This window comes from Sylvia atricapilla, chromosome 1, assembly GCF_009819655.1.
Source record: "Sylvia atricapilla isolate bSylAtr1 chromosome 1, bSylAtr1.pri, whole genome shotgun sequence".
NCBI lineage: Eukaryota > Metazoa > Chordata > Aves > Passeriformes > Sylviidae > Sylvia > Sylvia atricapilla.
Window position 1 is genome coordinate 87,312,392 of NC_089140.1, and position 13,201 is coordinate 87,325,592.

General features: G+C 34.7%; 1 protein-coding gene across 1 annotated transcript in view; it reads right to left on the reverse strand.

Moving 5' to 3' along the window:
* Positions 1-586: 586 nt before the first annotated feature.
* The window catches only part of PTPN3 (protein tyrosine phosphatase non-receptor type 3), a 123,239-nt gene continuing 110,624 nt past the window's right edge, over positions 587-13,201 (reverse strand). Inside the window, exons 24-27 of the mRNA XM_066327155.1 lie at positions 12,749-12,877; positions 6,668-6,813; positions 5,839-5,974; positions 587-2,793 (exon numbers count right to left, since the gene is read on the reverse strand). Of these exons, the coding sequence (XP_066183252.1) occupies positions 2,716-2,793; positions 5,839-5,974; positions 6,668-6,813; positions 12,749-12,877 (489 nt within the window). The 3' untranslated portion in view covers positions 587-2,715. The remainder of the gene's footprint in view (positions 2,794-5,838; positions 5,975-6,667; positions 6,814-12,748; positions 12,878-13,201) is intronic.

The following is a 13,201-nucleotide window of genomic DNA, read 5'->3' on the forward strand; positions in this document are numbered from 1 at the left end:
ACTGAAATAAAGATGGACACAACATACTTGTGTAGTTAATATTTCCTCTAAGGTATTTAAAACAAACAAATAAAAAACTTACAGAGATTACTATTTATATAGCTTTGAATATTCTCTCTGTGGCCAGAAATTTCAAACAAGTTATTAAAATCCAAGAGCTCCTCAATGGTATTACCAAATCCATCCAAGTTTACCAGAACAAGAGCAGCATTTGTTGTCACAATATGACAGTCATCATTTAAATGCACACATACTAACTCAAGTCAAGCCTATACCATGTATCTTGAGACTGGAGTTATACAAGAAATACATTTACAGTGCTTTGGTAAGTACATATTAAACATGAAGAAACATAAATAGCAACTGGAATATAGAAATAACCTTGAACACAAAGAAACCATGAGTACTTTCATGAAAGACACAGATGTCACAAAGATGCTCTAAATATTTTCTTACAATTTATTTTCTTGCCTCTTTTCAACTTCTTGACAAACTATTAAATGCAAGTCATGCCACCTGCAAGGGCTGACTCTGACCTGGGCACAGAACAACTTAAAATAAAATAAAAATAAAAATAATAATAATAAAAAAAAGAGATATTTTAACAGACAGGCACACACATAACAAAGCTTCCCAAGTAATATGTGCATGTCCACTATAATTTTACATTTGGATTCATAGACAGATTGAGCTATCTGATGCAATTTAACAAGATAAGAGTGAACCAGTCTTTTCCCTTCTAATCTATGCCCAGTCAAGCCAGATGACAGTGATCCAAAATATTACAGAAAACTCCAGTCAAAGTGAAATTTGGAATGCAGTGTGTAAGGATGAGCACAAACCTATTCACCATTCAACCTAACAAAGCCAAGAAGGTTTCCATGTTGCCAACTACTGTGCATATCTCAATTAAAACTCTTTTGGTCAATAAATATTAACCACATATCTTCTTCAGCTATAGCTAAAAATGTATTCTTAGAGAAAGGACCAAGCCTACAAAAGAGAAGTCAGCAATTTAGCTCATCCTACATGCACTTTCTAGTTATCTCTTGGGGGAAAAAACCAGTAACATGAGAGATGCATATTGTACAGCTGTGATAGTTTCTATAATGAAACTTCAGCTATAAATGATAATATCCATAATACAAACCATAATTCTAAAATACATCTGAATATGTGTGTGCATATATATCTCTCTGAAAAAAAAATCTTATTTTCTCTTTTATACATATAAACATCTGGCTAATATGCCTCATACAATTTTTTCCCTATTTAGGACTCATTTTTTAAATAACAGAATTTTAAACAGCCCCTTAGAATATTTTTAAACACTGTTAAAAAATTAATAACTACCTCAGGTTAATCAAAAAGCACACACAAAATAATTTAACATTATACAAATGTGGTTATACCGTTCAGAAAGTCCAATTCTCTCATCTGAAATGAAACAGAGACCATTGTACCTTAGGGTGAATTATTCATCAATGTACAAATTCATTCTCTCTTTCCATGTAAAATCTTCAGGTGAATTTAACTGCATTTCTGTATAAGCAAGAAACACGGTAAATCTGGAGAACTCTTGCCAAAGGGAGTCGTGTTTCGATGGGTAAGAGCGCTTTGCTGGAGGACAGCAAGTCAACATTTCATCACCATCTGAACACCAGCAACACCTGTGCCCTTGTAGGCTTCACACCTTGAAATAGCAGCAACATATTTGATGGGTTCAGTAGTAATTTTTCTTCCAGTATTGGATTAGACTACTTTGCATATACAGTAAGTCAAAAGTCTAGTACTTGTGTGCAACATTAATCCACATTTACATCTGAGAACTCATAAATACACATGGAAACAAAACATGAGAGAGAATTAAACCTCGTTTTAAGTTAAAATGTTTTCAGTCCACATATAGAAACAGCAGTGAAAAGTATAAACGAGATGGACAGCAGAAACAGAAGAAAAGGGGTGCAATAACTAAAACTGTAAGAAGTAGGTTCCTGTCAAAAGGGCAAGTTGCACCTAAAATTGAGCAACAGAAGATGTAGACTGTACCATCTGAATAAATGCCTAAATGCAGCATTATTTTCACATCACATACAGTAGATGTGATTTCTAAGCAGCATATTATAACAGCTGGCATACTCACTAATAGATTTACGGTAACTGAATACTAAATTTCTCCAGCTCAGTGTACAGTAGTTATGCAGTAGCCTTTAAAGCTCTTCATCAGCCTTTTAGTCAAGGTTACAGTTCCAAGGATATTTAGTATCCCAATAAGAAAGTTACAAATATTCACCTTCAATGAACTTTCATACCATACAAATACATTAAATACATCCTAAAGATGAAAAATTTCAATAATAGGAGTTTTCTTTCTGCAATTTCAAAGGAAACACAAGGAACTTTGTAACTTTCAAAGTAAAGGGTGTTTTAAGGCAGTAAAAGAGATGTGTTAAGGTTTCCATGATTGTTTATGGTTGTCTATGGGAATAAAGCATATTACACACAATTACTGTCATATATTTATCTACATGACTCTGTTATACTGTACATGATTTAGCAATCTTCTTGAGAAATTTAAAGTGCAACAGTTCAAATGTGCTCGTCTGTCTTTTCATGGGCTTCTAGTCCGTTCTATTTGCTTTCAGAAACAAGCCCTTGCTTTACTTAAAGAGCAGGTATTTTAGCCGAAAAAAGAACTCATCCTTCAGTGCTGTGCTAACTGGAATCCAGTGGTCGAACCAATCCTTCTTTGTAAACACGAAGAATAGCTTCGCAAACAAATTTGTATTGACTCTGTGCAGGAAAGAAAACATAAAAACATTTATGGATGTTCAGTTAAACTGCTGATTAGACAGTATTATTGAATAGGACTATCAGTTCCACGGCTTCCTTTTTTCCTGAGCAATGACAGGAGAGGAGCTACAAGGATGAGTGGAGAAAATCCTACTCTCCTGTCTATGTTCATAGTAAACAAAGCTGACATTTACTCTTCCTTAAAGGACAAGCACTAAAAATCACATTCCAAGGAAAATACAGTTCCCTAAACTAAAAGAATACATGCCTAATATTCAGGGAATAGGAATTATTTGCAAAAACTGTGCATGACTTTTGACTAAGCTTAACTTGATATTTACCTTCTTTATACGTCTCATCTATTGCGGGGGAGTGGGGCAGTGATTTGTAGTTATCTGATTATTACGAATATTACTGAGCTTGCCAACCCTGCAGTTACATATTACAGGGCACAATTAAGTTACATGACCAAGGCCACATTTTAAGGTGCCATATAGGATTTATAGGTGTAATTATCTAACTGAACCCCCTTTTTTTTTTCATTTTTCCCCCCAAACCTGACTGCAGAAGGAGTAATTTCATTATCAATTTTTGTTCAGACCACATATCTCCATTTGTAAGAGAAGGGGATCAAAACCTTTCAAATTAATAGTTTTGAAAATCAGTAGCCACATTAAGTCTTCTCTCACCCAACATTTTGATCTCAATTAGATCTTAAAGTTTTTACAAATTACAGTTTCTTTTCTGCATTATACTATTACAAAGACTAGCTCTTACATCACCTTATAATGTAATTATTTGTTAAAAATAATTAGACTGTAAGCTTCTTCCTAAAAAGTGATATATCAATAGGACTAGTGCAGAACTAAAAATCCAGGTAGCCTGAATAAATTTCTATGACTAACACAATCCTGAGAACACAAGATTATTGAAATGTATGAGAACTTGCATCATCAAAGCATCCTCACTTCTTCTGTTGAAACTACTATTGTCAAAACCCCCAAATGAATCCTTTTCTCCAAAGTTCTATGTCATATATTCAGAGAAGCAAAGCTTCACATTTTTTACGTCCCTTTTTCCATCTTTGAAATGTTCTCCCAGTCACCCTTGTATTGTCAAGGAATGATACAATTATCAGTGGAAACATCCTCCCACTATCTCCCAAAGGACAAGGCTAAATGATAACATTTGGACTGCTAAGGACCTTAGGTTGCTTTTATATAAAAGAATGTTATTCTTGTCCATAACAAAACATAACACATTTTCTTTTAAGTACAGAAAAACCTAAGGAAAACAGGAAAGTGGAAATGAGTTTTTTGCATTTCGATTTTCCTGGCTTTTCTTTCAACCTTTCAGTCAATTACTCCCACCTTCAATATTACTTTGTTCTTATTACTTAATTACTTTGACTTGTCTCTTCATTGTTACTGTCATTTCCATATTTCTACTGCCTGAACAAGCCAGGTGTGGTATTTAGCTCTCTGTTCAATACTTCTGTTAACTTGTATGATCAAATTACTGAACAAATAAAAGAATGAGTACTTCAGCACTGCTTCCTCTGACTCAATCTCTGACTACTTGTTTTCTTTGCTCTTAACTGTTGCATGTATTCTTACTGTTCACTCAGCTGGTAGCTACTTCTATTTTGTATATCCTAAGCACTGTATTCTGCATTGTTTGATACCTAATTTCTCTGTGTTTCCTTTTTTTTTTTTTTTTTTTTTTTTTTTTTTTTTTTTTTTTTTTAATGAAAGGCCATACAGTTACACCAACTTTGTTATAGCTTCGTCATTTCGGTTGAAGCTTTTTTGGCTGCTCAAGGCAACACCATTACTGGTCTTTGAGAAACTACAGCTATCACACGATTAACAACAGACACTTAACTGACCAGGTAATAGCTCTGATTGGTCCCTTCTTTTTGAGTACCCCCTATCACAACGTGCATCTGGCAAATCATAGCACCTTATAACTGGAGCACACACAATCCCCACAGGGCAGCTGAACATGCTTTAGGCAAGGCTATTAAAACTGAACAATCTCTTTATTAAAACTGAACAATCTCTAATGGCTCTCCCAGAAACCCTAAGTGGGATATCCAGCCATGGGAATGTGATAGAGCATCCAGGACAGATTGTAATATTTACATGCATCTCTCTGGTATTCTGTTTTCTTACATTTGAGTGCTTGCTTCTATGTCTCCTCTACAGCACAGTATCCCAGTTTTGGTCACCAGCTTTACACAACAGCATCTGCTTTCTTCAGAAATAACAAGTGAATTTAGTTTCACAGTATTGCTGCTACAGATCGTCCCTCTCCTGATTGTGCTGACAGCAAACTAACAAGCAAGCAAAGTAAAGAATCCTATTTTAGGTAGTTGTTTTCTATACCAGAAGGCTGACTGTAGCTGTATTTATTACTATTCCCTGTATTTTTCAGTTATGTCATAGTGTGGTGTGAAAGGACAATTCAGGCTGATTTCTGATGTAATAAAAGGGATTCAGTCTTCTGGCAAGCTGAAGTTTACTACAGGTTTTTACATCTGATTCTCAAGAAGAGGACCAATTCTTGAATGTTGAAGTTCCTTGTAGAATTTCTACTCTAAAGTGGCCTTTTGAGAAGCCACTTCCTTCTTTTCAAGCCAGGCCACAAACACGTTGATTTTGCCTTCAACTTAATAACTTCCTGGTACTAGTCCTTGTACTAGAATAAAAGCAAAAATTTATTCTAGCTTCTTGCAGAGAATTTAGACAAAGGACCCTGAAGCAATGATCAGTACAAGTCTGACTTTGGGTATTCTAACTACTTAGAATGTATTGAAATCAATTATCTTTTCATGGCAGGATAAGAAATATTTTAAAAATAGATAAATGCCTCATTAGCAAGGCAGCCTTTGCCACTATGCTACATTATGTTAAATTCATGCATGAAACGTAATGGCAACTGAAAATTCATACTAGTAGATCCTTTAAAAAAATTTTGGACCTGTTTTATACTTTATGAGTGCAGTATATGTACAGAAAATAATGCTTCCTCTCCATCACTTACTGCTGTTTGCACCATCATGGCTCTCTGGTCTCGCATTTTCCGTACAATATCCAGTGGATAAACAGGCTGGTTCCTTTCAATTAAGCACATGGCTGTTTCCATAGTGACCAACACACCAGTGCGACCGATTCCTGCACTGTGAAATGCAACAGGAGAAGATAAAATATAAATATTAATATAAAATTAGAATATAAAATCAGGTTTTTGCAATGCACCAAATTAATAACACAGTAGGACAGCCTTGGAAATTACAGGAAGACCCTAGTAAAATTCAAAGAGAGTGCAAAGTTTATTTTTACAGCAATATTTCAGTAATATTTTTTTGGTAAGTACTAAAAAGAAAATATTTTTAATATAATTAAAACTAAAAATTCATCTAAAGTAAATGCATTTTTAAACAGTTAAACTGCTCAAACTGTACTGGTTTGGTATTTTTGTCTTAAAAAAGGTATGATCTAATTGACTGTTTTTATGACACACACACTTGAACAGCAGGAAAAGAATTTTTGCAGTACCATTCAGAATGAGATTACAACAGTGGTAGAGGATAAAAAACAGTGAACAAATTAAATTGCAGATTATCACATCCGTGATAATTACATGACTAAGCCATTTCACCAAAACGATGTAGGAGAAAGGGAGACAAAGTAAACTCATCCTTTAGACGTAAAATCAGTGTTTCTGTCATCAGCAGTAAATGCTCATACCACACAGTTTAACATATTCATCTAATTCAAGGAATCTCCTGTCTTGTGGAGCAACTTTTCCCATCAAATGCTTATTCTAAGGCTGGAGCAGATCTATAATCAGAGTCTTAAAACACAAGTACCTGCAGTGAACAAGAACTGGCTCATTCTTTACTCTCTTTGGCCTCATGCAGGTCACAAACTCCAAGAAGTCCATGGAATCATCAGGAACGCCATGATCAGGCCAAGCTACATACTGGAGATGGGTGACAGTGTGTTGTTGTTCTGTCTAAAACACAGTAAAGTTTTCAAAAAACGGCCAGTGTTATGATTCCTGTATTAATGTTTATTAGATATAAGTCATCTTTTTCACAGCAAGTGTTTTCTGCAGATGCAATAAGAGCTAGATGGTGTAGAAACATTCGTGATTTTAAAATTCAGTGTAAAGCATGGACATGTAAATCTTGGAAAGAATTCATAAGGCAGAACATTTTCTAAATAAATCAGGTATCAAGTTTAACTTCTGTGATCTAAACATTTTAATTGTTTTGATTTATTGACTGTTAGACTTTGACATCATTGATTCACCTGAGGTAAAATGCTACAAGACATAAGCATAACAGTACTATACAGTAGCTTAGAACTGATTGGAAGAAACAACTGAGAACAGCAGAACTACTGAGAACAATATCAATATACCAGGGGTTTAGGGCCTATACAATCTGTTGTAAATATGTCTGTGCACACTTACAGACTCAGATATAATAAAGTTGCCTGGAACCCTTGCTAAATCTGGTTTCTGTCAGAAAACAGTATATATACATGAATATCATTCATACATACATGCTCATTGGATATATATAAGAATGACATCTGTATGATCCACAGAAGTTACTTTTATGTGTGGAAGCAATATAATTAGTTAAAAAAGTCTATTGTACAAAAAGTTGTTATTTTGAATCAATTATATGTAAAAACCCCACAGTTTTACAGAAATTCTTCAGCGTTTTGCTACCTTTGATTATGAAATCACTCAATCATCTCTGCATTCAGATCGGGCTGAACTGCTTTGTTGCACATGTAACTAATGATTAGGGTGGGAAGGAAAAGACCTAAGATGCTCATGAGCTCTGCTGCACCATGTAGTGAGGACCTCAATCTTTACAAACTGAGACAATTCTTCATGTTCCTTTATTCCTTCCACATATTTTGCAATAGTTAAGCTGTTACCAGCATTTAATTTATGTCCATTACCAGACTTAACATTTGGCACCCTTCTGAAATAAAACTCTCCTTTATGACTGGATTGGTCTATAAAAGCTGGCCTTTCCCTAGTGGTCCACACAGGAATGCTTTTGTGATGCTAGTGACTTTAAAAGTTTTTTCCCCTTTCTCTTATGCTCACAACTGCTAAAATATAGGACCTGTTTTAAATGTCTTCAACTGCTTGTTTTCCTCTCCCACTTGAGGATGTTCCACTCCCGGGGAACAGGCTAATAGGACACAAAAGATGGAATAAGTGTAATATACTATTCTATACTATAAGTACTAAGTAGAGTCTTAGGGAATACATTTATTCCAGTCAAAGCAGTTGCAGAAATTTACAATTGCCCACAGGATCAAAAAGAAAAATTACATAGTTCATACTTTGCTTCTTAAAAGCACAGCCTGAGAAATCAACAGTTAAAAGGTCCAGCATAAGGCCCACATGAACAATGTAATCTAACATTAATGAACAAGCTCAGTGTAATACAAATTACACGGGGATCTACCATCCATGTCATCAAAAGATGCACAGTGACCAGGATCTCTGCATGAAAAGGCATGCATGGCCTTTTGCTACCCAGCTCTACTGAGTAAAAAAAGTTTACCTTGATCAAATGATTACTGCTCACAGTTTTCTGAAATGCCACAGATTAAAAAGAATACAAAAACATATCTAGAAAATGTCATTAAAAAGCCATCATTTGAAAATCTGCACATGCTTAATCAGAACCTCTTCAAAAGGGAAATGAGGTAAAGTAGCAATTACACATCACAGTTTGAGCTGAATCTCTTAAATCAGAGATGTTTGAATTATAGCAACCTGGTGAAACAAAGACTTGATTAATTTGAAAATTATCCAAGACTGAGTACCCAATTGCCTTCCACATGCTTCAAGAACTTAAAGCTACACAACATGGATAAATGCCAGTGGCACACCTGAGAAACACTGACAGTGATCTGTAGAAGCAAAAAGTAATTTTACAAGCTCAGAACAAAGGAAAGAGCTGACTGACTTTTTACTTATCAGTACTTCAGGCTCAAATAGAGTGAGCTGCATTTAGTTAAAGAGTTTACAGACATGAGGTACAAAAAGTACGTTACATAAGACTTATTCAGAGTGAGAATATACAAAGAACATGCACTTAAGTCCTCAAAGCTGCTGCTTTTGGTGTAAGCATCTTCAGCTTCTGTTATGTGCCCTAATCATCCTTAGAGACCAAAATAGGTGTTTGTTAATTATTCCAGGTCTGCCTCAAGCCTCAGTGTAGTCTTTCAGTTATTTGTGCTTTAACATGATCAGTTTTGATTCTTTTGTTGAGCCCTTCTAAGATGATTCAAAATGCTGAAATTTCAATATTCTGCAACTTGACTTCCAAAATGCACAAGTATTTTAAAACACTTTACATTTTATTAGCTATTCAAACCTAATGTAAACAGTAAATATATTTATGTTAGAATTAGTTTTTCTATGTCTAAGTTTTTATGTCTCATGCAGAAAGTATCAAAGCAGTACTCTGATAAAGTCCAGATTTTTAAGCTTATTTTTAGTGGGTTTTTTTGCTTTTTTAAAACATAATATATTCAAGTCTAGTGAAAATAATTTTTTAAATGCAGAAAATGTCAGCCAAACAACACCCCATATGGAAATAACTTACATTAAAAGACCATCACAGTTACTAAAATCTAGCACTTATACATAAAAAAATGCTGGAATTGTAGTTACTGGTTCCATAGTTAGCCCTACAGTACATGTTCTGTTAGCAATACTTATTTTTAAACACTATTCCTCTCAGATCTTGCTCCTTTATACAAACCTGATAAAGGAAAATAAGAGGCAACTTCTCATATTCAAGTTATTAATCAAACCACCATTCTCTGCAACTTAGTTTAAGTCCTTTCCACAATTTTTTCTTTTACCACTGAGGTTTTCAATCACAGTCATCCTAAGGACTGATAAATATATAATTTTCTTCATAAATATCTGGCTTTACTAGTCATGTTTTATGAGTTTTGGAGAAAGTGAGACAGCAACAGCTGCTTATGGCTAAGTTGCTATTTTTGCTTAACTTGACCTTGTACACTTTGCTATTCCAAACTTTTTAATTTTTTTTTTTTTTGCATTCATGTGGACTGATTTCAATGGAATTCATGTATTTTGTATTTCTCCAAATCCATTTAAAAACTATGAATTCAAAAAAATTAGCCCAAACAGCACAGTTCAGTGATACTTCAGGGTATGTAACTTGCCCAGTTTATCATCACCCCCTTGGCCAGGATTTAGCTTCTTCATGGCATTGATCCACATTTACTTATTAAGGAACTACAGAGGTCTAAAGACATCATGTTTGTCCCCAGTTGTTTGTTGTTGTGCTTCTGATAATGGTTCTTTTCATTACAGCAAAACTGTTCAGCAAAAAAAATCTCTGACAAAATGATTTACTTGTCCCTACCCATCCTGAGCAAATTCAAGATACTTAACCACAGCAGCACTGTGCTTAAGATAACAGCCTAGATTTTGCCCAGAAGCACGTGTTCTTTTCTAGTGAGTCTGTTACTGGGGCTGAAACTCCAAACAAAGAATAGGGCTGTCACAGGTAATGCTTCAAATGGCTGCTCTAACACTTGCTATACAGCTGTACTGTCAAGACCATCAGCCACAAAAATATCCATTCCTCAGCCTTCTGCAATTTGCAGCCTTGCTTATTATAATTACATCAAAGGCAAATTTCCTTGTTTCATTCTCCTTAAATGATAGCCTCTCCCTGATTAATAAAAGATTTGTGTGCTCTTCAGAAAATCAACACAAAGAACTGAGAATCATAACAGTCATATAGAAAGTAGGAAATTTAAACTTGAAATGTCAACCTTAATTCTAACTGATGTTAAAAACCAAGCAATAGATTTTGCATTTCAATGCTTCTTTTAATGTCCTTTTTCACAGAGGTTATAACATAATCTTCAATAATGACGCAAAAAAAAAAATCACAGTGTAGAACCAAATTAACCATGAAATGGTCTTTTTACCTTCTAAGCAGGAAAAGGTGTGCTCTTTGCCAGTGAGCTTCACAAACATACCTTGAAAGCTGAATCTCAATGATCAGGGTTAAAGCCCAGTTTCTAAAGAGTAGATACTCTGGCAAGTGACATTTGTCATTTCTTGGACAACTGTTCACACATTATTAGGCTGCTGTACACACTTGCACAGCAATAACACTTCTAACTTAGTTTTGTTATTTGTCTCTTTTGTTTCAAAACCAGTGAGATTTAATGGCCAATCATACATTGCAAGGCATTTATCTTAAAGGAAACTGAAAGAAAATTTGTTTCTCAGCTTCTTATGGATTTTTGTCAAGGATCATAAAGAAATACGTATCTCAATTTACAAAATAGTGCACTGTGTGATGAACTCTGCACTCTCACTACATGATTTCTTTCTGTTTGTTCTGATCCTCAAAATGTTCTGAAGCTGTTTTTTAAAAATAAAAAGCCTCAACCAACCCCAAAGCCCCCCAAACTTAGTGCTACAGTATAGCTTTCAAATCTTGGTCTTGAAAAGAAAAGGCAGGAAATTAAACCTTTTTTTATTTTATGAGCATTAGAAAGGTTACAAATAAATAATTTGAGTGACAAGGGCTAAAACTTTGGGCACATATAGTTGCAGTACTACTTGTATAAGGTTAATTTCTTCTGTGCCGATATTCAAGTTGATCTCTTACAGAGTAATCAGCCAAAATGTAGAAACAAATATCATGCTGCTCCCTTACTGGGCAGTTTCTCATATCTAGAAACAGAAGTACTGTAAACTGTCTTAACTGAAAAACCTTTAAGTACTGACATCTGACATCTCTCACATGTTTATGACTACAAAGGAAAACTTAAATCACATTAAAACAAATTTGGATGCACTGTCAAGTGAGAGAGTGTCAAGTTACAAATGTATGAGACTAAAGGATTGGTCATCTTGCTGTAAGAACATTGATTAAATATTATCTTTTAAAACAGATATTGCCTTTTCCTTGCTTACTGTTATCATTAGTACTAGCAATTCTGGTAACAGTAAAAGCTACTTAAATATACATTCGTTTAAAAGACTGACTACAAATTGCCTTTGGTCAGTATACAATGACTTCTTACGCATCTTATGGTAGCATAAACTCTTCATCGTTTTAGAAAATACCTGTGGCCATAGAATTTTGGAGAAGAAGAAGGGAAAGGCTTAGGAAATGCAGGTCAACTTTAAAACAAAAACCAAACTTCAACCCCTACAATTCAGGTTGTGCGAAGTCTAGATGTGACCTGAACACAGATTTCAAAACACAAGATAATATGCTGGTTTTTGCCTTCTCTTTGCTTCCTAACTCCCTAGATATTAGCATGAAAGTATTAGGAGTTATAGAATATAAGTATTTTTCATAAACTGAACACATTTCATTTGAGAAACAAAAAAATTGTTTTTTTTTTTTTTTAAATCTGACTAAAGACATTGGAAAGGAACTGGTGAGATTCTGCATCTTCCTTCAAAACAACTCTATTATGCGTCACTTCTTTAATGGCTGCATGTGCTATTAACCAAGTGACCCATATTTCACCCTTGAAAGAGCAGAGTTACTTTGGATAAAAACTCTCATTATAAATCAAAGTCCTTATGAAGAGTCAGTGACTGCAAAACTGTTTAAAGAAAAGCACTAAACTTCCTTATGATGCTTATTATGGTACCTGTACAGCATAATGTATTCTAGAACTTCCAAAAGTGTGTCTTTGAAGAAGCTCTAAGAAAATAATCATACCATGTTGGTCCACATAATACACATATTCTATTTTTAAAAAGTTGTCTGTGTGTATATAGACACACATCATACCAACACACAGAGATATACATTGCCACAGTCTTTATCTACCCATCTATGAATGCATTCATTCAGCTTGTTTGGGGATAATTAAAGGCAAGGAGCATTTACCTCAACATTTGTAATGACCATTTCTCTGACAACATAAGCAATTGTGCAGTCTTCAGAGTGGCATCTGACACGGAAGCAGCCATATTCCATGACATCTGGTGGATCAGGCCAATACTGATGACATTTGGTCTGTAAAGAAAAATAGGCACATGTCAAGAGTGTTGTATTCAAGGCCTTCTGTTTCCAGCTTTCCTTCCTATTTCATGGTTCAGGGAACGCAAGGAGAGGTACAAAATGTGTTTGAATTTACTGGTGAGATTTTTTTCCATCCAAATTGAAAAATAACAGGACAAAATAGGCCAAGTTCTCCATAAACTTCTGTTTTAGTGATTTATAATAAATATTCAGGTCAATTGGATGCATGATGCTTTGTCTGCTGTTCACCTTTAATTGCTAGAGTGACTTCTCAAGGCATAATGTGGGAGAATAAAGACAGATTTATTCTGTCTTAAG